This window comes from Mauremys mutica, chromosome 6, assembly GCF_020497125.1.
Source record: "Mauremys mutica isolate MM-2020 ecotype Southern chromosome 6, ASM2049712v1, whole genome shotgun sequence".
NCBI classification, from domain to species: Eukaryota; Metazoa; Chordata; order Testudines; family Geoemydidae; genus Mauremys; species Mauremys mutica.
The window spans coordinates 133,183,689-133,209,334 of record NC_059077.1 but is presented as its reverse complement, the minus strand read 5'-3'; the positions used below and the strand labels follow the sequence as shown (position 1 = coordinate 133,209,334).

Genomic DNA, 25,646 nt, shown 5'->3' with positions numbered 1-25,646 from the left:
ATTGTTTAGTCTGCAGAAGAGAAAAGTGAGGGGGGATTTGATAGCAGCTTTCAATTACCTGAAGGGGGGTTCCAAAGAGGATGGAGCTCAGCTGTTCTCAGTGGTGGCAGATGACAGAACAAGGAGCAATGGTCTCAAGTTGCAGTGGGGGAGGTCTAGGTTGGATGTTAGGAAACACTATTTCACTAGGAGGATGGTGAAGCACTGGAATGGGTTCCCTAGGTGGAATCTCCATCCTCAGAGGTTTTTAGGGCCTGGCTTGACAAAGCCCTGGCCGGGATGATTAAGTTGGGGTTGGTCCTGCTTTGAGCAGGGGGTTGAACTAGATACCTCCTGAGGTCCCTTCCAACCCTGAGATTCTATGATTCTAAGGACCCAGGTTCCATCCCCCCTGAGGCAAGACAGGCCCATTGCTGAGAGGCTTTGTTGCCCCAGACTCACGGCTGCTCCCTGCTCAGTTCCAGGATGGACGTGCTGAGAAGGTATCTCAGGAGGAAGGTGGCCCCGGAGCCAGAGGGGAGCAGCTGCCAGCGTCCCCAGACAGAGAGCTGCCCCTCCATCCGCATGGCATGTGAAGCAGGCCCCGGCCACCCCAGGAGATGGTCCTGCTCGGCCTTGCTCACTGGGAGGAAACCAGCCCCCAGGGCTGGTGCTGAGCAGAGAGAGACAACATCCAGGCCGAGATGGAGGTGGCCTAAGTTCAATCTGGGCAGGCAGGACTCAGCCCATGGCAGGAGCCAGGCAACGCAGCTCTGGGTTTGCTTCTGCTGGAAGGCCTGCCCTCATCCCAGCTGCGTGGGCCAGCAGGAAGCATTCCCAGGGCAGGAGCTGGGGGATCGCTGCCTCAGCTGCTTAACTGTTGCCGGAGAGGAGAGCAGCTACTCTCTGGAGGTTCTCTGCAACACGGAGGCTGAGTGGTCCTCCACTGCAGGTGAGGAGACCCCCTGGGCATGGGGAGGAGCAAGGGCCATTAACACCCAGTCGCTCTGTCCCAGTCATTGTGGGGATCCCAGCCCAGGGGTCTGGCCAGAGCCACGTGAGCTCAATGACATCAGCGGGAGTTGCAGAGCCACCCCCTGCAATGGGGCATGGGGGGAGCTTCTGGGAAGTGGGTCCCTGATGATTTGGAGCAACTCCCAGGGAGGATGGGACAGTGAAGGGCCCACTCTGCCATGGGGCCACAGGGCTGAGGGTCTATGGGAGGGGCAGTGTGGGGAACTCTCTGCCATGGGGCTCTGGGACTGAGGGGCAGTGTGGGGATCTCTCTGCCATGGGGCCCTGGGACTGAGGGGTCTGTGGGAGGGGCAGTGTGGGGATCTCTCTGCCATGGGGCCATAGGGCTGAGGGTCTGTGGGAGGGGCAGTGTGGGGAACTCTCTGCCATGGGGCTCTGGGGCTGAGGGGTCTGTGGGAGGGGCAGTGTGGGGAACTCTCTGCCATGGGGCCCTGGGGCTGAGGGGCAGTGTGGGGATCTCTCTGCCATGGGGCCCTGGGACTGAGGGGTCTGTGGGATGGGCAGTGAGGGGATCTCTCTGCCATCGGGCTCTGGGACTCAGGGGTCTGTGGAAGGGGCAGTGTGGGGATCTCTCTGCCATGGGAGCATAGGGCTGAGGGTATCTGGGAGGGTCAGTGTGGGAATCTCTATGCCATGGGGCTCTGGGACTGAGGAGTCTGTGGGATGGGGAGTGAGGGGATCTCTCTGCCATCGGGCTCTGGGACTCAGGGGTCTGTGGGAGGGGCAGTGTGGGGATATCTCTGCCATGGGGCCCTTGGGCTGAGGGGTCTATGGGAGGGGCAGTGTGGGGATCTCTCTGCCATGGGTCCCTGGAGTGGGGGGTCTGTGAGGGGCAGTGTGGGGATCTCTCTGCCATAGGGCTCTGGGGCTGAGGGGTCTGTGGGAGGGGCAGTGTGGGGATCTCTCTGCCATGGGGCCATAGGGCTGAGGGTCTGTGGGAGGGGCAGTGTGGGGATCTCTCTGCCATGGGGCCCGGGGGCGGTGGGTCTGTGGGAGGGGCAGTGTGGGGATCTCTCTGCCATGGGGCCCTGGGGCTGAGGGGTCTGTGGGAGAGGCAGTGTGGGGATCTCTCTGCCATGGGTCCCTGTAGTGGGGGTCTGTGAGGGGCAGTGTGGGGATCTCTCTGCCATGGGGCTCTGGGCTGAGGGGTCTGGGGGAGGGGCAGTGTGGGGAATCTCTCTGCCATGGGGCCCTGGGGCTGTGTGGGTCTGTGGGTGGTGCACTGTGGGGATCTCTCTGCCATGGGACTCTGGGGCTGAGCGGTCTGTGGGAGGGGCAGTGTGGGGATCTCTCTGCCATGGGGCCATAGGGCTGAGGGTATCTGGGAGGGTCAGTGTGGGGATCTCTCTGCCATGGGACTCTGGGGCTGAGGGGTCTGTGGGAGGGGCAGTGTGGGGATCTCTCTGCCATGGGGCCCTGGGGCTGAGGGGTCTGTGGGAGGGGCAGTGTGGGGATCTCTCTGCCATGGGGCCCTGGGGCTAGGGTCTGTGGGAGGGGCAGTGTGGGGATCTCTCTGCCATCGGGCCTTGGGGCTGAGGGGTCTGTGGGAGGGGCACTGTGGGGATCTCTCTTCCCTGGGGCACTGGGGCTGAGTGGTCTGTGGGAGGGGCAGTGTGTGGATCTCTCTGCCATGGGGCTCTGGGACTGAGGGGTCTGTGGGAGGGGCAGTGTGGGAATCTCTCTGCCATGGGTTCCAGGGGCTGAGGGGTCTGTGGGAGGGGCAGTGTGGGGATCTCTCTGCCATGGGGCCCTGGTGCTCAGGAGTCTGTTGGAGTGGCAGTGTGGGGATCTCTCTGCCATGGGTCCCTGTAGTGGGGGGTCTGTGATGGGCAGTGTGGGGATCTCTCTGCCATCGGGCTCTGGGACTCAGGGGTCTGTGGTAGGGACAGTGTGAGGATCTCTCTGCCATGGGGGCATAGGGCTGATGGGTCTGTGGGATGGGCAGTGTGGGGATCTCTCTGCCATTGGGCACTGGGGCTGAGGGGTCTGTGGGATGGGCAGTGTGGGGATCTCTCTGCCATGGGGGCATAGGGCTGATGGGTCTGTGGGATGGGCAGTGTGGGGATCTCTCTGCCATGGGTCATTGGGGCTGAGGGGTCTGTGGACGGGGCAGTGTGGGGATCTCTCTGCAATGGGTCCTGGGGCTGAGGGGTGTGTGAGAGGGACACTGTGGGGATCTCTCTGCCTTTCGATGCTTACATGGGAGGGAGAAACATTAAATCTGCTCTCCCCATCCCTTCTCACCCCTGTCCTTCCTCTTCCCCCCTCCCCAGCAAGAGTCACCCTCTGCCCTTGTCTCTCTGATGCAGAGACCCCCACAGACCAGTCAGAGAAGGACTTTGCCCCTGAGGAAAAGACAGAGGAGGATGAAGACCCTGACACAGAAAGAGAGGAAGAGGAGGAAGATCTAAAGACAGAGGAGGAGGAGAAGCAGGAAGAGCAAGTCCTGATTAGTGAAAAAGAGGAGGAGGTGGAGGAGCTAGTGATGAAAGAGGAGGAGAACATTACCACTGAGGAGGAGGAAGACCTGGACACAGAGGAGAAGGGGGAGGAGGAAATATCTATAGAAGAGAACAAGGAGGAGGATGAGAACCTGTTTGCAGAAAAGGAAGAAGAGGAGGAGGAGGAAGAGGAAGAGGAGAATGTGTCTGCAGAAAAGGAAGAAGAGGAGGAGGGGGGGATGTGTCTGAAGAGAAGGAAGAGGAGAATCTGACTACAGAAGAGGAAAAGGAGGAGGAGAACTTGTTTGCAGAAGAGGAAGAAGAGGAGGAGGAGGAGGAAGAGAACGTGTCTGCAGCAGAGGAAAGGAGGAGGAGGAGAATGTGTCTGCAGCAGAGGAAAGGGGGAGGAGGAGAATGTGTCTGCAGCAGAGGAGAGGAGGAGGAAGAGAACTTGTCAGCAGAAGAGGAGGAGGAGGACCTCTGCACAGAAGAGGAAGAGGACTTGATCACTGAGAAGGAGGAGGAAGAAGGTAAAGGAAGAGGAAGAAAGGAACACCTGATCATGGAGCAAAAGGAAGAAGAGAAGGACCTGGCCATGGAGCAGGAAGAGGAGCACCTGCCTGTGGAGGAAGAGGAAGAGGACCTGGCCACAGGAGTGGAGCACCTGGCCATGGAGCAGGAGGAAGAGGAGGAGGACCTGGCTCCAGAGGAGAAAGAGGAAGACCTGGCCATGGAGAAGGACCAGGCCACAGAGGAGGACAAGGAGGATCTGGGTCAGGAGGAGGAGAAGGGAGAGGACCTGGCAATGGAGGAGGACGAGGATGTGGCCATGCAGGGGGAAGAAGAAGAGGCGGAAGAAGAGGTAGAGGACCTGACTATAGACTAGGAGGACCCAGGAATGGAGGAGGATGAGGATGTGCCGATGCAGGGGGAAGAAGAAGAGAAGGAGGTGGACCTGGCAATGGAAGAGTAGGAGCAAGAGGACCTGGCCAGAGAGGAAGATGAGAAGGAGGAGAACCTGGCCACGGAGAAGGAGCAGGAGGAAGAGGACCTGACCAGAGAAGAGGACGAGGAGGAAAAGGAGGAGGAGAACCTGGCCACAGAGGAGAGGGAGGATCTGGCCAGAGAGGAGGAAGTGGAGGAGGGGGAGGACCTGGCCATGGGAATGGAGCACGTGGTCATGGAGAAGAAAGCAGAAGAGGACGACTTGGATGAGGAGGAGGATAAGGAGGGCAAAGCCAAGTCCTCCTCCACCTCCATGGCCAATTCCTCCTTGCCCAGATGCATAATCCATTCCCATTGCCAGACTCTTGCCCGCGGTGACAATGAAGGAGCAGGAGAACTTCTGGGCTGCACAGTCGGGTGTCACGGGGACGTCTGTGGGAGCCATTGACAGTGTGTTCTGTGTGGGCCATTTTCCTTCTCTGACCCAGGGGTTCTCTGCTCCCAGAATCTCAGCCAGGGAGGCCACCCTGCAGAATATGGCCCCGCAGTTTGGTGATGGGCTGCAGGAGTCACCACGTAGCTGTGCAGCAGCCATAGCACCTGCATTGACCAGGGACCAAAACCTGCAGCCCTCACAGCCCAGGCTGCCCCCACGGATGGCAATGGGAGTGTAGCCTGGGCAACTAGCTGCTGGGCCAGGGCATATAGAGAGGACTCAGAGATGCAGCAAACCAGTGGGCAGAGAAGTGAAGGAAGTAAGGGAAAGAGGAGAGCGAGGAGATCGGGGGAGCTGCTGCAGTCAAGGGACCCCAGCCAGAAGAGAGAAGCTGGGTGGGTTAGACACACAAAGTCCTGCATCTTGGCAGGGGTTAGACTAGATGAACCTTGCCAGAGGCGGCGAGTTATATGGGCCTGTGGTGCCCGGGCTCCAGCAAATTCAGGGCCTCGAGGGGCCCGGCTCCACCAATGTTCAGGGCAGGGTTTCTCCCCCAGCCCGACCTGCCACTCCCACGTGCCACCCCCAGAGCATCCCCCGGCCCTGCCTGCCACCCCCACGTGCCTCCCCCGGCCCTGCCTGCCACCCCCACGTGCCTCCCCCAAGCGTCTCTGCCTGCCCCCTGCATCTCCACACTGTGCTCCCTCACTGGCCGCTGCCACTGCAGGCTACAGGGGAGCGGCGCTGGGGGCAGGCTGAGGCGGCTGCTGCGCCTGTGGAAGTAGGAGGCGCATGGCAGCCTCCCCGCCCCCACCAGGTGACTCCAAGTCGAATCTGAGGGGAGGGGCTTATCCCGGTTGGACCTCCTGAGCAGCAGCCTGGTGGGGCCTGGGTGAGTGTCTTGTCCCTGGGGGGAATCCTCCCCTCTGGCCCCCCACCCCAGCCCCAGGGCAGCCTTCCTGCTGCACCCCAAACTCCTCATCCCTGGCCCAGACCCACACCCTGCACCCCCTCCTGCACCCCAACGCCCTGTCCCAGCCCAGAGCCTGCACCCAACACTCAAACCCCCTCTCACACCCAGCCCCCCAAACCCCCTCCTGCACCCCAAACCCCTGTCCCATCCCAGACTCTGCACCCAGCCCCCAAGCCCCCTCCTGCACCCCAACCCCCTGTCCCAGCCCAGACCCTGCACCTAGCACCCAAACCCCCTCCTAGAGCTTGTGCCCCCTTCTGCACCCAACCCCCAACCCCCTGTCCCAGCCCAGACCCTGCACCCAGCACCCAAACTCCCTCGTTTGTACCTTTTTCTGCTCCCAAACCCCAACCCCCTGTCCCAGCCCAGACCCTGCACCTAGCACCCAAACCCCCTCCTGCACCCCAACCGCCTGTCCCAGCCCAGACCCTGCACCCAGAACCCAAACTCCCTCCTAGAGCTTGTACCCCCTTCTGCACCCAAACCCCAACCCCCTGTCCCAGCCCAGACCCTGCACCCAGAACCCAAACTCCCTCCCAGAGCCTACACCCCAAACCCCCTTCTTCACCCAAACACCCTCCCTGGACCTTGCAGTGCCTTCTAACCTGATGGGTCTATAATTCTTTGATTCTAGCATCTGTCACCTAAAAAGAAGGGCTGGCGTGTCTGGATTTCCTCCGCATCCTCTGCAGTGAAGACAGAAGCAAGGAACTTTTTTAGCTTCGCCGCAGTGGCCTGGTCTTCCTGGAGTGCTCCTTTAGCACCGATTGCCTAGTGGCTTTGCTGACCGTTTGGCAGACTTCCTGCATCCCATGTACCCCCTCCGCAAGCAAAAACAAGGAGCGCCGCCCCCCCTCCGAGCGTCACACCGCCCAAGGCCCCGCCCCCGAGCATCACCCAAGCCCCGCCCCCCGAGCGGCGCCCCGCCCAGTCCCCACCCTGAGCATTGCCCCGCCCAAGTCCCCGCCCCTCGAGCATCATGCTGCCCAAGACCCCGCCCCCTAGCGTCACCCAAGCCCCGCCCCCTGAGCGGCACCCCGCCCAGTCCCCACCCTGAGCATTGCCCCGCCCAAGTCCCCGCCCCTCGAGCGTCATGCTGCCCAAGGCCCCGCCCCCTAGCGTCACCCAAGCCCCGCCCCCCGAGCATTGCCCCGCCCAGTCCCCACCCCGAGCATTGCCCCGCCCACGTCCCCGCCCCCGAGCGTCATGCCGCCCAAGGCCCCGCCCCCGAGCGTCACCCAAGCCCCGCCCCCCAAGCGGCGCCCCACCCAGTCCCCACCCTGAGCGGCGCCCCACCCACATCCCCGCCCCCCGAGCGGCACGTCACCCAAGTCCCCACCCCAGCCGAGCACCGCCCAAGTCCCCGCCCCCCCAACACGGCACCCCACCTCCTAAGACCCGCCGCCCCCCAGCGCCGCCGGGCCCCACACAAAAAAAAAAAAACAAACCCCGAGTGCCGCCCCCTCCCAAGGTGCCGCCCCAAGCATGTGCTTGGTAGGCTGGTGCCTGGAGCCGGCCCTGATCCCATGTACTTAACAACCCTTTGCTGTTAGTTGTTGTGCCTTGGCTAGTTGCTCTTCACGTTCATTTTTGGCCTCTGCCCTATACTTTTCATTTGACTTGCCAGAGTTTACGCTTCTTTGTCTTTTCCTCACTAGGATTTGACTTGCCAATTGTGAAAGGTGCCTTTTTAATGATCTTAGAAAGGCTCTAGCGGCTGCACCAGCGCGAGCCTCTCCTAAACAAGGCCTGCCATTTTACTTGCACCTGGCAACTACTCCAGCAAGCACTGGAGCTGTTTTGCTGCAAAAACAAATTGGCCAGGTGAGACCGATGGCCTATGGTTCCAAAACTCTCAGTGAGGTGGAGGCGAGGTTTTCAGCTTGCGAACGTGAGGTATTCGCCCTGGTATGGTCCCTAACACATTGGGAATATTTAAGTGGCACAGCTCTCATTGTGGTGAGGACATGCCATACTCCAGTAAAATATGTCATCTCTGGAAGAATTAATGAGGGAAGGGTATCCTCTCCCCGGCTGGCGGGATGGACTCTAAGTCTGGTCAATCGGGATATTCGTACTGAGAAGATCCCCCCCATACGAGAATCCTTCCCTATGCTCCGATTACCGCAGGAGATGAGCACGAATGTCCGTTGCCAGATCCTGATTTAGACTTACTATCTCCATTCTTCTTAGCAACATCCTGGGAAGAAGTACAAGGAAAAGGGTTAACACTCTGGGCAGTTGATGGGAGTGCTTGTCACCACGAAGGGCATCCTGTTGCAGGGTTTGCTGCAATCCAGGAGGGGACACAGCAAGTGGTGCAGGGTACGGTGAGGCCGCCGTCAGCACAAGCTGCACAATGAATTGCGGTCCTGGCAGTATCGTCTGGGGTAGCACCTGAGGAAAACATCTGTCTGTGTTCTGCTTCTAGTTGGGTGGTTCAAGCCCTTCCCATCTGGAAGAAAAGAGTTCAAAGTAAAAGCCCATACGAAGGGGGTCGGTTCTGGCCACGCTTGACAATCAGGCCAATCAGCTAGCAAAACAAGCTGCTAGGTTAGGATCAGCATATACATGGGATAAGACCCAATTTCAGCTGCTGTAGTTAAGATGCCGTCTCCAGATGTGTCAGCAGGCCATGGCATCTTGACCCTGCAAAAACAGGATAATGATCTCCAAGCCCTTTTAACAGCAGGGAAACATCAAGGATATGTAAGGACAAAAACGGATTGATTATAGCAACATCACCAAACTGTGAATTACCTGTACTGGTTATGCCAATAACTCCACGAAAAGAACTAATAACTGTAGCTCATGGCCAGGGACACTATGCTGCGTCCAAAACTTTGGAACGGGTGTCTAAGTGGCGTGGTTGCCTAACATAAAGGAGGAAATACTGGAACAAACCTTTTCTCGATTTGGTATCCCATCAGAAATAGATTCAGACAGAGGACCACACTTTGTGGGTGAAGTCACAAAAGCGCTGTGTGCGGCCTTAAACATCAAACAGCGGTTGCACATAGCTGCTCACCCGCAAAGTCTGTTATCGTCGAGAGGCTAATAGAGCCATGAAAACTGCTCTTAGAAAAGTAATAGATGTGCAAGGAAGGGATTGGGATAGCAAACTCCCATATATCCTAGCGGCCATGCGATCTACTAGAACTGTGTGAGGGTTTTCACCGCACGAGATGCTAACTGGGAGAATTATGCACACCCCTGAACTTTAGTGGGTGGGAGGAGTTCCACCGGATGAGTACCTTCCCAGGGTGCAAATAGACTTATACATGTCACAGTTGCTAGACACCATCAGCAGTCTTCAACATCGAGTAGCTCCTCAACTAAAAGCTAATAACCAAGTCATTAGTGCTTGGTTAGGCCACATTAATGATGTAGGATGGGTGGTTGGTACAAAGGTAATGTTTAGGTATTATATAGAAAAAGGCCATGTCCTTAGTCCTCGTTGGGTGGGTCCAGTTATCATAACAAACGGAGCAAGTGCCTCTGTATATCAGGTTCAAATACCAGCAAAGAAGGGGATCAAATTAAAGTGATTCCATAGCAGCCAGGTAAAGGAATGGAAAGGAAATCAACCCATTTAACTGTGCCAATCATATTTTCTCTTCCATTCCTAGATCGACATGACCGCCATCATCCTATTCTCTATGTATATAGGTTGCACTGTATTTGTTAAGGTTTGGTTAATTGATTTGGTTGAAGGTGACCATCTGTTCTGTATAACAGGGAGTCATTATGCCACAGAGGATCCCATGGCCACCCTGGATCCTTTGGAACAAAATGACCCCATTTCTGTTTTAATGATCAAGGAAGAACCGTGCTGTGTGCTCAAGTGGGTCAAAGAAAGATCGAACAAGGCAGGTATATTTCAAGCAGTAATTTCAGAAATGTGCCTTAACTATCAGGCTGCACCTGTGGGATGCAGAGAAAAAACAGAAATGGCATGTAAGTGGGATATAGTAAAACCTCTTTTGGGAATTGTACCAAACTTAGGGTGCCCAACAGTTCTCAGATTTGCGGTTGCATTAAATTGGAAGTACCTGAGCATGTACCATGGGGTGGGTTTCTGGAAATATATCAGCTCCTTGGGTTCATGAAAGACCTAGTGCCATGTTCAGAATTAGTACTCCAGCACAGTCCTTCCTTCTCGGCTCTCAATGTACTGTTGTATCCACACCTTCTTGCGATAGTTCGTCTATGCAGGGAAATGGATGTAAAGCAGGAAGAGTCTTTTCATTGTAAAACTTTCTACTGCAGTAAGATCAAGGTTAAATTTTCCCGTAAATAGTTAGACTTGTATAGGGAGGTTTAAAATGAATGTTACAACGGCAGACTCTGGTAAATGGTCTATGGTAGGTCCGTATGGAATAAGAGTATACCAATTTGTTTTGGTTCTTCCTTCTCCTATTCCTAGTTTAACTGGTCCCGTGGTAATTAGGGAAGAAGCAAATCAAACAGTTATTACACATCCCCAGTCTGCGATAAGGAATGTTTTAATCAGCACTACCCCCTCTGTAATACTATGGTTGTATTTGGGTTCAATGCAAATTTTTCGCCATGTGACAATTTATTCATCGGGTGGGTCATAATTTGGCAAAGCCACAGGTGTCGGCAGTTACATCTTTTTAAAACAGGTGTAACACCGACAAGAGGGGGAAATGTTAATTTCAGTATACATGTTTGCCGAATTATTCTGTATAAAAGTTAAAATAAGTTCTGTAAATCAAAAGGCCATTTTGTTTTGGTAAAAGGACAAGGCGACCTCCATTGGGGGTCAGGTTCTTGTTCCTCAGTACCTAGAAAAGGCGGGAAAGTGGGAAGAGCAGGAATCTGACCTTGCCCAGCAACAGCTCCCTACAGAGACCAATGAGGGGAGGGGCCAGGGGCACTGGCTCTTGAGCTTTTGAGCTGTCAGAGGTGCAGGTGGCTGCTCTCTCTCCTGGTGCGGTACAATCTTGCCACTGGCTATGGGCCTGCAATAGCTACTTACTAATTAAGTTGGGGTTGTTTGTTTGTTGTTTTGGGAAAGCAAACTTGCATACACGGACCTGGTCCGATTACTTAGATCAATCGTGCACTCAGGACGACGCAAAGCGGGTTAGGGTGGGAGTTAAGATAGGGATACGTACCTGTCTGTTTCATCTGTTGTCCACGGTCAGTGTTCACTACTGGCTTCTCTTTTCTGGATCCTGCACCCCTTTATCGCTGATGTCTGTAAAGATAGAACATCTTGTATTATAAGTGCCTGTGTGTTATTCCGAATCTCCAGAATCATTAATCCATTCCCCTTTCCATTCCTTCCTCTCCCCTTAGCAAATAAAGTGTTGTTGTTTTATTTTATAGCTTTGTGTGTGTGGAGTTCATTAAAGTCAGCTCTGATAGATGGCCTTAAAAGGGGGACTCAGCGGGAGATAAACTGTAAGGCTCCCCGAGATCTTCTGATCAGATCGGCCTAGAGAGATAAAAATCCTTACGCTTGTTGAACCTCATCAGATCTCTTTTGGCCCAGTCCTTCTTGAGAGTGGGAAGGGGCTGGGACAGCAGCTTAAAGCCACATCTCCCCAGGGCAGCACAGCACAGCGTGCAGCGCAGGGGGCACATTTCAGTTAGTTTCACTTTGTGCAACTTAACCCTGAGGTTCTCAGCCCTGTGAATGAGACTGTGGAATTACCCAGCCCGTGGGAAAGACTGTGAGTGTAAAATATTCCCCAGGGTTGTTCCATCCCTGGGGGACCATCTGCCTCTGGAGGCTGGGGATGGAATCAGGACCTTTCACTGCCAGGCTTCTGCTTATGACCAGGACTACGTCAGCCGTGATCAAGTCTAAACAGTGACTTCCAATGAGCCTTAGCCCACCGACTGTTGTTAACGGGCAAGGCGGAAAGAACTCAATTTACAACAATGGCCTAATTTTGGGTACCTCAGTTTCTCCCTTTGAACTACAGGACTGCAGGGAACTTGTTCCAACTGCAGCCACAGCTGCATGTGGAGTCCTTGGGCACTGCAGGTGTCCAGCCCCTACGCATGTAAAGGCAGGATCCCATATTTGGATCTGACATCAAGAGACATTCTTGAAATCTGGCCCCAGCCCACCACTGTGCTCTGCCTCCCATGCTGCCCAGGGTGGGCCAAAGGGGCTGTAGGGAAGGGGTAAAGCCCTCCCCCACCCTGGGAAATTCCTCCCACACAGGTGCCACTTGTGCCTCCCCCCAGCAGCTGTAGGCACAAGGAGTGCTCGGGGAGGGGGGAGCATGGACAGGCTGGAGGGGGAGGGGGTGGAGCAGGGATAGAGGGGTGTGACCAGGGTGAAGCTGCACCTCAGTTTTATACAGGGCCGCCGAGAGGGGGGGGCAAGAGGGGCAATTTGCCCCAGGCCCCGGGCCCCGCAGGGGCCCCTACGAGAGTTTTTCGGGGCCCCTGGAGCAGGCTCCTTCACTCGCTCCGGGAGCCCCGGAAAACTCTTGCGGGGCCGGGCCCTTGGAGCTTCTTCTGCTCCCGGTCTTCGGCGGCGGGGAATCCTTCCGCTCTGGGGTGGAAGGACCCTCTGCTGGCGAATTACTGCCGAAGCGGGACCCGCCGCCGACGTGCAGCCCGGTCTTCGGCGGTAATTCGGCAGCAGGGGGTCCCCGCCACGGGTCTCCGGGGCACTTCGGTGGCGGGTCATGAAACGGAAGGGCCCCCCGCCACCAAATTACCGCCGAAGTGGGGGCCCCTGCCGCCGAAGACCCCAGGCCCCCGGAATCCTCTGGGCGGCCCTGGTTTTATACCCTGGCAAAGCCACTAACACCATTAAAATGAGTGCAGCACACTACTCAGCTGAGCTGCAACCTCTATATTAACCATGTAGTTAAAGTGCTGCAGCGTCGTACTCAGGGAACTAGCAGCATCTGCAGCAGCATCTCTGCTCAGCCCAGCTTCCCCAGCACAGCTGAATTCCCTCCTTCTCCCAGACGGCTGCTTTCCCGACTCCTGCCCCAGTCCCCTCGGGCTGCTCCCAGATCCCCTCCTGCAGTGGAATGGACACGTGGCCTGAGAGCCCTGGACACTGGATTTCTCTGTTCACCCCACACCATGGACCCTGCAGGAGCGCTAGTGCAAGCTCCCCTCACCCGCTGCCCTTGATCACTGGTTTGCAGCCCCCAGCTGGGGGAAAGCTCATTCTCCATGGACCAATGAGTCCCTGGTCTCTCTGCTGGGACTCACAGACAGGGAGAAAATCGGTGCAGGCCTTGCTGGGTGTGGTTACGGGTGACGGGGTCACCTACCCCACTAGGGCCCAGGCCGAGATCCCAGCACATTCCACGCTAGCCCCTGACCTGCCATCAGATGGACTTTCAGCTTCTGTCCCTGTGGTGGGGGGAGGCATTGGGTCATTGCCCTGGGGGAGCTGCTGGGCGAGGGAGGCGATTTACCTGCTCACAGACCCAATGGGCTAGTTTTACTTTGGTTATTATAGTTGAAAAGTCATGGAAGATGGGAGATATTCCAGCAGACTGGAAAAGGGCAAATGTAGTTCCCATATATGAAAAAGGAAATAAGGACAAGCCAGGCAGTTACAGACCAGTCAGCTTAACTTCTGCACCAGGGAAGATAATGCAGCAAACAATTCAGGAATCCATCTGAAAACATCTAGAAGATAATAGGGAGAGAAGCAATAGCCAGCTTGGATTTATCAAGGACAAGTTGTGTCAAACCAGCCCCCGATAGCTTTCTTTGACTGGGTAACAAACCTTGCGGATGGGGGGAAGCGGCAGATATGGTTTATCTAGACTTTAGGAAGGCTTTCAATGCAGTCTCACATGACCTTCTCCTTAACAAACTAGGGAAATACAACCTAGATGGAACTACTCTAAGGTGGGTGCATAACTGGTTGGGAAACTGTTCCCAGAGAGTAGTTATCAGTGGTTCACAGTCAGGCCGGAAGGGCATAAGGAGTGGGGTCCCACCATGCTCAGCTCTGGGTCCAGTTCTGTTCAATATCTTCATTCATGATTTAGATCCTGGCATAGAGAGTACAGTTACATAGTTTCAGAGCAGCAGCCGTGTTAGTCTGTATCCACAAAAAGAACAGGAGTACTTGTGGAACCTTAGAGACTAACAAATTTATTTGAGCATTAAGCCACTGAGCCATCCCACCCCCACTCCAGGGGCAGCCATGTGCTGGGGAATGACGCAGGGCAACAATTTCCCACCTACACAAGGACAAATCGCTGCAGATAACACGGGTGGAAAATGCCCCTCACGAGAGAAGATTTTAAACTGACGTTTGAGACTCATGGGGAGAACGGGGGAAATCGGGGGAGACGGGAGAGCTGATCATTGGAGGGGAAAGGGGGGAAATCGCCCCAGATTTTATAGCCCCGTGTGAGACACTGAGCGAGAAAAGGGGCAGAACTAGAGAGAATTAGTATCGGGGGCGAGAGCCAAGTGGCACAAACAGGGACAGGATCCAATTAACCCCCCTCCCCCCTACCCCCGCCCACCACTTCTCCCCCCACTTGGGAATTTCCTGGCTGCACAGAGACAGTTCAACCCCCCCCTCCCCCCCGCGTCCCACTGACCTTCCCCCCCCTCCAACTCCAGCTTCTCCCCTCCCTGCCTGACACCCCCCATCTCCCCCCACACCACAGGGGATCCCCCCCCGCCAGGCCCCAGTCTCTGCCCCCCAAATCCCAGCAGTGCCGGGGGCAGCTCCTGCTGCAGCTCCACTGGGGCTGAGGCAGCTCTGAGGCTTCTCCCGGGTTCCCCGGGGCAGAGTCACTTTCCTGCCCAGCCCCAGTGCCCCCCCCCCCGGGGTCTCTCACTCCCCGGGGGCTCCGTGGGAGGCTGGACACCAGGGATGCAGAATGGCAGGAATGGGGGTGACAGGCCTCCTGTTCCTCAGTCTCACGGCGGGACCCCAGGGGGTTCGTCGCTCTCCGGCTCGGGAGCACTGGGAAGACCCGACCGTGGAGGGGCCGTCGCTGGGGGGGGGGACGGCCCCGCGCAGGCGCTGAGCACGTCCTTATATCACTTCTGTGGCGGGAAAAGGGCTGAGGAGATGGAACGCTGAGGGCTGGTTTTGGCGGGAAAAACCGGTTTGGACTGGTTTGAGCCTGTCCCCTGATGGTAAACAAGTCCCCTCTCAGAGATGGAGTCCAGGGGTCAATAGTTCATATGCTCCAGATTGGATCTTATTTTAAAGCCAGTGATTTACTTCGTAGACATCTTATTAACCAACTAATGGAACCTATTCAACAGTTCATACTTCTCACACCTAACAATGAGATAAAAAAAAGAACACAGACAAGCCTTGTCAGTAACAGCTAATGTCCCAACTGGGACGCACGTGAGCTTGTTGCAGAGCTGCTGCTCAGGGATGGGAACCTCCTGGCACCCCAGCCTCCAAAATCACTCAGGCTGCACTTTCTGCACGACTAGGTGCTGGCTGAGGGGGGCGTGGGAATTGGTGGCCTCTGCTGCAGGTGATGGGAATCGCAGGTATTTAAAGCCATGGCCTAGAGGAGGGAAGTGCCTAACTCCAGAGTCTGCAGCTGCCTAGGGCCAGGGCTGAGGATTTAGAGCCCCTAGTGCTGCCGTTGCAAGGTTCAAGCACGCTCAGCCCTGGCATTGCCACCCCTCCTGCGGCTAGTAGCTGCAGCTGGCTAAGGCTGGCCTCTGGGAACTGGCCCCATGGCTGTAGCCAGAGAAGCTGCAGGTGGCTCTGTGACTACTGGGGCCATTAAGCTAGAGCAGCTAAAGACACTGGAGTTCACCTCAAGGAACAGAGGGCACCAGTAGGACAGGAATGTCAAGGGGAGCAGGGAAGGAGGGAGCAGGTCAGGCTGGCAGAGGGAGCTTCCAGCTGGGTGGGAGCATGTCCAAAGTGGAAAGGAAACAAGCATGGGGAGAGGTGGTGGGGACCAGGTAGCAGACTAGCATGTAGATGGGAGCAGAGGGAGAGAGGCTGGTGGCTTCGGATTCCCAAGGGCTAAGTCCTGACTTTGGGGAGATGGTGTTTGCAGGTGGCTGGCTCACATGGCAGGATGGGGGCTGAGGGAGGGATCTGTCAGAACTAATCAGGTGTCTGCTGGCTTTAGAACTTTGAGCTGAGACTAGGACCACATGCCGTGACTGGTGACATGGGGGGTACTGGAGACATGGCTAGAGAGGGTCTGAATGAGGAAGGAGATAAATCTGTGGGGAGTTTCCTTGATCACTATGAAAGTTCTGCTCACTGTGGACACTGGTAAACCCACCTGGGTGTACAGCTCAATGAGAAAACCCGGGGGCTGAGGGAGCCGTGTATGGCAATGCATATAGTCATGTAGGGGTGTGTGATCAAAATGAAAAATGTCTCTGAGGTTCAGTACTGAGTATGCTATGGCACCAATGGCACTGCCCCACCAGGCCCATACTCGGAGCCCACAGTGACTACATAGGGGCCTACAAATATGTTTGGTACCAGGACCCACAGAAGGTTAATCCGGCCCTGACTGCCTGAGCACTATTTCAGCCTCACATTTTTGGGTGGACCTCCCACAGTGGGAGCTGCAGAGCCCTCCCCCGCAACACACACACACACCTTCCTCCTGGTGTTGGGAGGAGAACAGGAGAAAAGAACAAAATAAGTAAGAGAAGAAGAGAAAAGAGGGAGGGATGGAGGAAAAGGTGAAACACAAAGGACAAACACTAATGTTCCTGGTGATTCTAAGGGACAAAATCCCAGGTGCGCAATAAAATTCTGCCTCCTTAAGCTCATCTTTTCCATGCCTAGAATTCAACTCTCACCAGATGGATCAGACTGAACAAGTTTCAAACCTCCAGGAGGCTCTTACCTTCTAAACAGGGACGGCTGTTTTCTAGTAAAATCACTTCAAGGGAAGGAGAAAACTCGAAAGAGGTTCCTCCTGGCGCTCACGTCCGTGAACCCGAATACTCTCTCAGTCCTCAAAGAGAGACCTGGAGAAGGAGACTTGCTGCAGCAAAGCCACAGGGGTCTCTGAGGTTTCCCTGGCCCCTCGCCCCTGTCCTGCCTGGCTGATGTCAGCATCTCTCTGTGAGGTCACCACCTCCCCACCACCTTGGACCAATAGGCTGAGGTCCTGCCAAAGGCCTTTGTGATGTCACTGCCTCACCCCTCCCTTGCTGTGCCAATGTCCTGCTCTGGCCAGGCACTTTGGAGGTTTGAGCTTCTCCCTGTGGTTCACCCCACTCCAGGAGCGTTCGTTCTAGGCAGCAAGCCAGCTAGACAGGGAAACATCAGACGCTGCTCCCAATGCTGCACTCAGTTTTTCAGAAATTAGTCAACTTTATGGCCAGAAGAGACCATTAGAGCAGGCCTGCACAACTCGTAAAGTGGCGAGGGCCACATTCCTCCAAAGAAAACAGCCGAGGGCCGAAACCTTCCAGCCCCCCAGAAACACCCCGCCCCAGGGCCGTCCAGCCCTGCAGAAACAAACCCTCCTTCCCCAGCGCCGCCCCACCAAAACAGCTGTGGGCCAAAAAGGAAGGTTGGGGCTGGGGAGGTGATACTTTATTTTAAATCAACCAGGGGCTCCCAGCTGAAGAGGTGGCTGGGAGCCCTCAGGGTCAAATTAAAGGGCTCAGGGCTCCGGCAGCTGGGGGAACCCGGCAGGGTCGGCTCTAGGTTTTTTGCTGCTCCAAGCAAAAAAAAATTTGGCTGCCCCCAGTCCCAGCCCTCGGCTCCCCCCTGCACCCCCCTGCTGCCCCAATCCTGGGCTCTCCCCCCACTGACCCACACCCCCTGCCACCCCAGTGTTGGGCTTCCCCCTTTCCTCCCCATCAGTGCCCTCCCCCCCCCCCCGCTGCTGCCCCAGCACTGGGCTGCCCCCCACCAGTGCCTCCCCCCCCACACACGTCCTGCCTCCCCAGCCCTGGGTCACTGGTAACTCGCTCCCAGGGCGGGTCATTCAGCAGGGATTTTGGATGTGCACAAAACACAGACAGGATTGGTTCCCATATGGTTACAGAGCTGCAGTAAAGTGGAACAATTTTCAGCTTGTGTGATTGGAGGATATCTGGATGCATATTATAAGACTGTCCTCCATAAATGAGGAAAAGTTGAGGTGCCTTTATTATTCTTTTGTTCCACTCTTTCTTTCTATGGGGAATTTGCCAATGCAATATCACTGTCTTCCTGAAACAAACAAAAAGGCAATGGCTGTTGAAAATAGCAATTCCAGTGCTAATAAGCATTTCTTGCTCAATTTTATCCTGCCTTTTCTACAGCAAGTTACAGCGGATCAATATATTTGATTTGGGAGAAATGAAGTAACAGCTGCCCAAACTGAGCTTGAGCACTCCTGAATTTTGAGGTGTTCAAATCTGGAAAGCAGGTGCTGGGGGGGCTCCATGGGGGAGCATGGCAGCAACTGTCTGGAGCTGCACGGAGCCAGACACACTGGTCTGAGTGGCACAGTAAGCGGTTTGGGGGTTGAAGAAGGGGTAGGGGGTTCCGGGCGGTCAGTCAAGGGACAAGGAACAGGGGGGGTTGGATGGGGCAGAGGTTCGGAGGGGCAGTCAGGGGACAGGCAGCAATAGGATAGGCATGGGAGTCCAGGAGGTTTATCAGGGGACAGGTAGGGGGTGGGGTCCTGGGGGGGAAGTTGGGTGGGGGCTCAGGAGGGGGCAGTTGGGAACAAGGAGAAGGGAGGCTTAGATAGGGGCTGGGGTCCCAAGGGGCAGGGGTCTCGGGAGGGGGTAATCAGGGGACAAGGACCAGTGGTGCTTAGATAGGGGGTGTGGGGTCCTGGGGGGCAGTTGGGGCAGGGGTCTGGGGAGGGGGTAATCAGCGGCCAGGGGCTGGGATTCAAAGGGCTCTGGGCTGCTGGCAGCCGTGGGGAGCCCTCAGCCCTCTGACTCCCGGCCGCAGCTGGGATTCAAAGGGCTCTGGACTGCCCGCAGAGCGCCGGGGGTGGTGGTGTGTGGGGTTACATCATCCCTATGCTGCCTTGGTGGAAAGTTACAGCAGCAGGACAACAAGAATAGAGGAGTTAGATAAAGTTGTTATGAGAAAGTTGAGAGCTAGCCCGTGGGAGACAGACGCCAGGTGGCCTAACTGGGATCAGATAAGTTGCATGGGGAATGGGAAACCAGTAAGCAAAGGGCCATGCATGTGGAAAGTGTGTGTATCAGACAAAGAATCAATCAGCAGCAATGTAATGTTGGTGTGTCTGACGTTTGCTAATATGGAGAAGCCTATATAATATGATGCATTGTAAATAATAAACGACTTTGCTTTCAATCATATTGGTTGTTGAGCTTTGTTCACGCACGCCTGCGCTGCAACAAATGGTGACCCCGACGTGATTCGTATCGAATGAAAGTGTCGGTGGCCTGACCCAGGCGGAGAAGCCCTGAGCCCAGAGGCGAACGGCCAGGAGCCTGAGCCCAGAGGCGGGCGGCTGGGAGCCGCGGCGGGGAGTGCTGGAGAAGCCCCCGGACCCCGACGTGACTCGTATCGAGTGATGATAGTGTCGGGAGCCTGAGCCCAGAGGCGAACGGCCAGGAGCCTGAGCCCAGAGGCGGGCGGCTGGGAGCCGCAGCGGGGAGTGCTGGAGAAGCCCCCGGGCGTCCGAAAAGAGAGGCGCACCTGAGCCCTGAGGAGAGCGGCTATAAGCCGCGGTGGAGAAGGGCAGAGCAGCTAACGTGAGTACCGGTGTATCAGCTGAAGAAAAGATAACACAGAAGCTTTATTTGCACATTATGAACCGACAGGGGGAAAAGATTTCCCCTGCTGCACTGATTCACTTATTAAGAAGAGAGGGGGAGTTGTGGAGGCTCCTCCTGACCGGCCTTCGGGCACAGGACGAGGAGGTGCTCCGCTGGAAGCGAGCCCTGGACGGGAAGACGTTGGAGTGCACGGCGCAGGCAGAGGCTCGTGCCGTGGCCCCGGAGGTCGTTTGGACCTACAAGCAAGTTGTTTTGGCAGAAGCCCGGAGAAGGCGTCCTACGCTGGCTGGTTTGAGCCTGGGACAATGCCGGGAAAATCGTTATGCTTCTCCGGTATGAGCAGCAACAGCTGGGTGTTCTGACACAGGATTTACAGATTAAAAGAAGCCAAGCAGGGAAGGAGAGAGAACAAAATGATTTAACCGAAGAAAAGCTCATTTTTTTTTCGCCCCAGTCAAGGACAGCTAAGACTTGGCGAACAGCCCAGACTAAAGAGAGCTTGACTGGGCCCAAAAAAGCTAATGAGAGCTGCAAAATCCTGCCAGGCACTAACGGGATGTGTTAGCTGTCTCCTTTCACAGGTATGGAAGAGCTGCCCAAAGATTCTAGCAGCCCTGCCATTTTTGCAACCAGGAGACTGACTGCCTGGACCCATGATTTTTATTGCAAAAGACCCCTTCACATCAGGAGAATTTTCCTACTGATGATTGGCCTAATTTTTTTTTAGTTTCATTGTGCTTTTAAACAGCAGCAAAAAAGGACAAGGTAACGTGCTGGCTAATTTCTCCCTTGTCTGCTGCAGCCCCCACGTCCTGATTATTTCCCCCGTAGAAGCTGATCCACGACGGTGGTGGAAAAGAAGAAAAAACATTCACGTTGTTGATATTGCCAAAGTCCAGAAATTCCTGATTAAAAAGACATTGAGAACTGACCCTGGTGAAGAAACAAAGAATTGTACACTGGCAGGAAGAAATTTGGGACTCCTGCTGAGAAATGTGGTATTAATTGGATTTTGAGATTTATTCTACAGGCTGCGCCCTGTGTTTTGGATAAAAATTTTAGCATGTATTGCCCCCCCCTAATTGGATTGTAAATGATATTGCCCGCCCCATTACTAACCCCAGCATGTGGACCGGTTGGGTTGGGGGGTGAGGGCTCTCACATACCGAACCCCTGCCGGGTTCATGGGGAGGATGATTGTGGAATTAATTACCCCAGCTTTTTAGAGTTTATTTGTTTGTTGTTTTTTAAGTTTGAGAAAACTCAGCCAAAGGGTTTGTTGAGTATTCTCAAGGGGGGAATTGTGGGTTATTTAGGCATAAATTTAGGTAATTTGGGAGAATGGTTTTGAATTTATGTGATTCGAAGTACCTTTATGTAAAGTGCTTTTGTTAGCCTTATTAGATTTTTGTTAATTTTGTGTTATGTGCTGATTATTGGTTGTTGTAGATTGCTTGATATTAGATGTAGCCCCCACGGTGGGAAAGTACAGATAATTGCTTGCAGTAGAGATTAGAAGGGTGGGGGCTAGTTAAGAAGTACACCCTCCTAGCTAAATTGATAGTGGGATAAGTTAGTGTTTATGAAAGGAACGGTTTAGCAAAAGGAAAAAAGGATCGGGCCCAGGCAGGCAGGCAATAGACAGAGAACTTGGAAAGGAAAAAAGGATTGGGCCCAGGCGGCGGGCAACAGACAACAAACTTGGGAATTTCAAATATTCAGGGGGATACTTGGAATGGTGATTTAAGTTGAGAAAGGTTGTTGTTAAAGTACAAGCAAGTAATTTAAGGCAGAGTAAAAGGTTAATTTTGTGGTTGCTGAAGGGAATACTAGCTGAATTTTGTAAAATGCTAAAAGAAAAGTTTTTGGTGTTTTTAAATGTTTGTAATAAGTTTAGGCAAAGAAATTAGTTTGCAATTGTTTGGCCATAAATAATTTTGTTGCATTAGTTGAAGATTGTATATTGTGCTATGTAATTGAAATTGTATTAGGCTTAAGGATATATAAGTGGTAATGTTTTTTTTTTTTTTTAGTGTTTAAAAGTAGAAGTTAATGGTAAAATTTTAAGCTGTGATTAGCTTTGAATTTTAGAAGTAAGTTAGGAAGCAATTGTATTAATGTAAATGATTTATTTGATGAAGTAATTTTTTTTGTTTTGCCTGCAAGCTTATAGGGTATTTGTATATTTTAAGTAATGATTGATTGCCCAGTAGGGGTAAATTTGTTTTTGTTTTTTAGATATTAAAGAAATTTGATGTTAGCTGTATAGCATTTAATATACCATGCATTTACTAATAGAGTAAAAATTTAAGTTTTGTGTTTTATGTTTTGTTTTGTGGTGTTTGTTTGTAGCCAGAATTGTTGTGTTTAATATTTTTATGAGATGGTCTGATTTGAATTTAAGCTGAAGAGTTAGATTGAAATGCAGATACTGGTTTTATTTAATTTAAAATATAAAGTGTTTGAATACATTAGAAGAAAAATGTGATATGCTAAAGTTTAATGCATTTTCTTAGGTAAGAGAGAAATTTTATTGGCCAACTCTTTTATTTTAGAATGGTTATTAAAATTTGCATATTAATAGTTTTGGAAAGCAAGGACATGGTTGTAAGAATTTTGAAGGTATGTGTTGTATAAATTTATTTGATTATTTGCATTTTATGTATGCGTTGCTTTAGCAATTGCAGGATAATATGCATAAGCTTATGCATAATTGTAATCCTTTGTGGGACTGGCTTAATGGCTTTGATTGGCCCACTTGGGTTAATTTTTTTTTTCATATGGGAATAATTGCGTTGGGAGTTGTTTTTTGTTTTTTTTTATTATTTTGCTTGCCCTGTTTTGTACGCCTTTTGCTATGAAGTTTGGAGAGGTTTATTGGATGTTTTTTTTTTTTTAAGAAAAGAGGGGGAGATGTGGGGTTACATCATCCCTATGCTGCCTTGGTGGAAAGTTACAGCAGCAGGACAACAAGAATAGAGGAGTTAGATAAAGTTGTTATGAGAAAGTTGAGAGCTAGCCCGTGGGAGACAGACGCCAGGTGGCCTAACTGGGATCAGATAAGTTGCATGGGAAATGGGAAACCAGTAAGCAAAGGGCCATGCATGTGAAAAGTGTGTGTATCAGACAAAGAATCAATCAGCAGCAATGTAATGTTGGTGTGTCTGACGTTTGCTAATATGGAGAAGCCTATATAATATGATGCATTGTAAATAATAAACGACTTTGCTTTCAATCATATTGGTTGTTGAGCTTTGTTCACGCACGCCTGCGCTGCAACAGGGGGGGATTTAGAATCTCCCGGCGGGCCGCACAGTGAGGCTCCACGGGCCGCATGTTGTGCAGGCCTGTGATAGAGGTATATAAAATCATGAGTGATGTTGAGAAAGTAGATAAGGAAAAGTTATTTACTTACTCCCATAATACAAGAACTAGGGGCCACCAAATAAAATTAATAGACAGCAGGTTTAAAACAAATAAAAGGAAGTTCTTCTTCACACAGCGCACAGTCAACTTGTGGAACTCCTTGCCTGAAGAGGTTGTGAAGGCTAGGACTATAACAGGGTTTAAAAGAAAACTGGATAAATTCATGGAGGTTATGGCCATTAATGGCTATTAGCCAGGATGGGTAAGGAATGGTGTCCCTAGCCTCTGTTTGTCAGAGAGTGGAGATGGATGGCAGGAGAGAGATCACTTGATCATTGTCTGTTAGGTTCACTCCCTGGGCTGCTTCTGCTGTACAACTATAATTGTCTTTTTACACCAAAATCACTAACTTGAGCACCCAATTCCATGTACAGTCCTAGTGGATGTAAGGCACAGGTAACTTTTGCCTCAGGGTAGCTTGTTGGCATCAACCCTCTCTCCCGCACCATGAGCTGATGAAATTCCTGGCTGGAGGGACACACGCTCCTACAAGTCAAAAGGAAAGGAGCTGATAGAAAAGATCACAGGACTGACCCCAAAGAAGGGTGAGCTGCAAAAGGCAGAAGCAGGCAACTCATCCGGCAGAGCTGAGAGACCACAGTGAAGATGGTGCAAAGTTCACTATATTGGAATTAGCAAATGTGATTTTTTTTTAAAACAAATCTTTGGGAAGCCCTAATAAAGGCATTTCTTACAGTTCTCTCCCATTTGGATTTTCTGATATCTAATAGGGAATGACATCTGATTGAAGCTTTTCCCAAATGCAGAGCATGTACAGGGTCTCTCTCCACTGTGGCTTCTACGATGTCTGACAAAATCTGAGTGCTCAATGAAACTCTTCCCGCACTCAGAGCATGTGTAGGGGATCTCTCATGTGTGGATTCTCTCATGTCTGATAAGGTCAGAGCTCCACCCGAAGCTTTTCCCGCACTCAGAGCACATGTAGGGCTTCTCTCCTGTGTGGATTCTCTGGTGTGTGATAAGGTTTGAGCGTCGATTGAAGCTTTTCCCGCACTCAGCGCATGTGTACGGCATCTCTCCTGTGTGGATTCTCTGATGTGTGATAAGGGCAGAGCGCTGATTGAAGCTTTTCCCGCACTCACAGCACGTGTAGGGCTTCTCCCCTGTGTGGATTCCCTGGTGTGTGATAAGGTTTGAGCGTCGATTGAAGCTTTTCCCGCATTCAGCGCATGTGTAGGGCTTCTCTCCTGTGTGGATTCTCTGATGTGTGATAAGGGAAGAGCACTGACTGAAGCTTTTCCCGCACTCAGAGCACGTGTAAGGCTTCTCTCCTGTGTGGATTCTCTGATGTGTGATAAGGTATGAGCGCAGACTGAAGCTTTTCCCGCACTCAGAGCACATGTAGGGCGTCTCTCCTGTGTGGATTCTCTGATGTGTGATAAGGGTAGAGCGCTGACTGAAGCTTTTCCCGCACTCAGAGCATGTGTAGGGCATCTCGCCTGTGTGGATTCTCTGATGTGTGATAAGGTGTGAGCGCCGATTGAAGCTTTTCCCGCACTCAGCGCATGTGTACGACGTCTCTTCTGTGTGGATTCTCTGATGTGTGATAACGACTGAGCACTGACTGAAGCTTTCCCAGCACTCATGGCATGTGTAGTGCGTCTCTTCTAAGTTGATTCTCTCATGTGTAATAAGGGCTGAGTGGCTACTGAAGTTCTCCTCTGGCCTCTGCTGAGTCTCAGAGGCTTTTACTTTTTCTCGGAGTGCACAACTCCTGGAAACATTCCCTTTGGGTCTTCCTGATAATGTCCCATGTGGTTCTCCTTGCTCAGTATCTTCCTGCTGGGGTTTCTGCTCCTCATTCTCACGCACCATCCTATCACCTGATGGGAGACAGAGAGAATACAGACATAGGTCACTCCCTGTGCCTGAGAGAAAGGAAATCTCAGAAAGAGGAATGGAAAAAGGGGGGAACAAACCAAAATATATGTGGGAGAGATCAAACCTATCAGGAGCTGATTTTCCCCAGAGGAGAGAGGAAGGGATCAGTTTTGGTCTGCATTTCACCAGAACATGCAGGGGAAAGTGGGATCAGGTAGGGATCTGCTGACAGTTGTTAGTCAGGATAGGTGGGAAGGCATGAGTGACATCTGCCTAATTATTCCACATCTGCAGGGAACAATCCTGAAGTTGGAGAGCTCACAAGGCCTTTGTAGGGCATCCCAAATGTTTCCTGTATTCACGGACAGTTTTTTACTTGCTTTAACCAAGTCCTCACCTCTGCAGGCAGCTCTTGGAAGCACTTCTTTCTCAGAACCCTGGAGGTCCAGGACCCACAGCTCTTCCCCTCGTTCCAGCTGTGAGACCACATCAGGTTTGGAATTTAGAAACCCTATGCCAGGCAACGAAAACAAGGGAGGTCAGTGGAATTTGTGGGATACTTGTCACAAAGAATAGTCCATGGTTTTAAGCTCAGATCATTTTTAAGCAGTAACATCCCAAGGCCAGCTTCCTTGGCTCCAAGTGGCAGGAGAGTTATTATTATTATTAATCATATGCATTACCTTAGTGCCTAAGAACCAATTAACAGTGTGTCTCCGTTGTGCTAGGCACAGTACAAATGCAGAATAGTAGATGGCCCATGCTCTGAAGAATTTACAGTCTAAATAGACAAGACAGACACACAGCATGGGGGAAGGGGTTGAACCCTCTGTTAGAATGGCGATATTCAGGCCTGCCTGCAAAGCCTATATTTTAACAACTT

General features: G+C 52.9%; 2 protein-coding genes and 1 long non-coding RNA gene across 4 annotated transcripts; 2 read left to right on the top strand and 1 right to left on the bottom strand.

Annotated features, from left to right (window-relative positions):
- Positions 1–329: 329 nt before the first annotated feature.
- Positions 330–3,673, top strand: LOC123372187 (cyclic nucleotide-gated cation channel beta-1-like; the record flags this gene model as incomplete). The annotated part of the gene is made up of 2 exons (XM_045020170.1): positions 330–931; positions 3,288–3,673. Coding segments are annotated over exons 1-2 (852 nt in total), but the record flags the coding sequence as incomplete, so codon positions are not given.
- Positions 3,674–3,985: 312 nt separating this feature from the next.
- On the top strand, positions 3,986–6,826 carry LOC123372188 (glutamic acid-rich protein-like). 2 transcript variants are annotated; one of them, XM_045020171.1, is made up of 2 exons: positions 3,986–5,231; positions 6,444–6,826. In XM_045020171.1, exon 1 carries the CDS (start codon positions 4,018–4,020, stop codon positions 4,339–4,341), a length of 324 nt encoding a protein of 107 aa, XP_044876106.1. In that variant the 5' UTR covers positions 3,986–4,017; the 3' UTR covers positions 4,342–5,231; positions 6,444–6,826. The 2 variants fall into 2 exon arrangements, 1 of the variants encoding a protein (XP_044876106.1); XR_006580162.1 differs by having other exon boundaries at positions 3,986–5,728.
- An 858-nt stretch (positions 6,827–7,684) lies between these two features.
- LOC123372174 lies at positions 7,685–16,686 on the bottom strand. The gene is made up of 5 exons (XR_006580157.1): positions 16,639–16,686; positions 13,383–13,450; positions 10,951–11,033; positions 9,862–10,016; positions 7,685–8,264 (listed from the first exon to the last, which is right to left on the bottom strand). It is a non-coding gene; the product is annotated as an uncharacterized LOC123372174 (long non-coding RNA).
- Between the last annotated feature and the right edge of the window lie 8,960 nt (positions 16,687–25,646).

Coding starts and splice junctions, on each gene's coding strand:
- LOC123372188 (XM_045020171.1), top strand. CDS start 4,018: ATGGAGCAAAAGGAAGAAGAGAAGGACCTGGCCATGGAGCAGGAAGAG.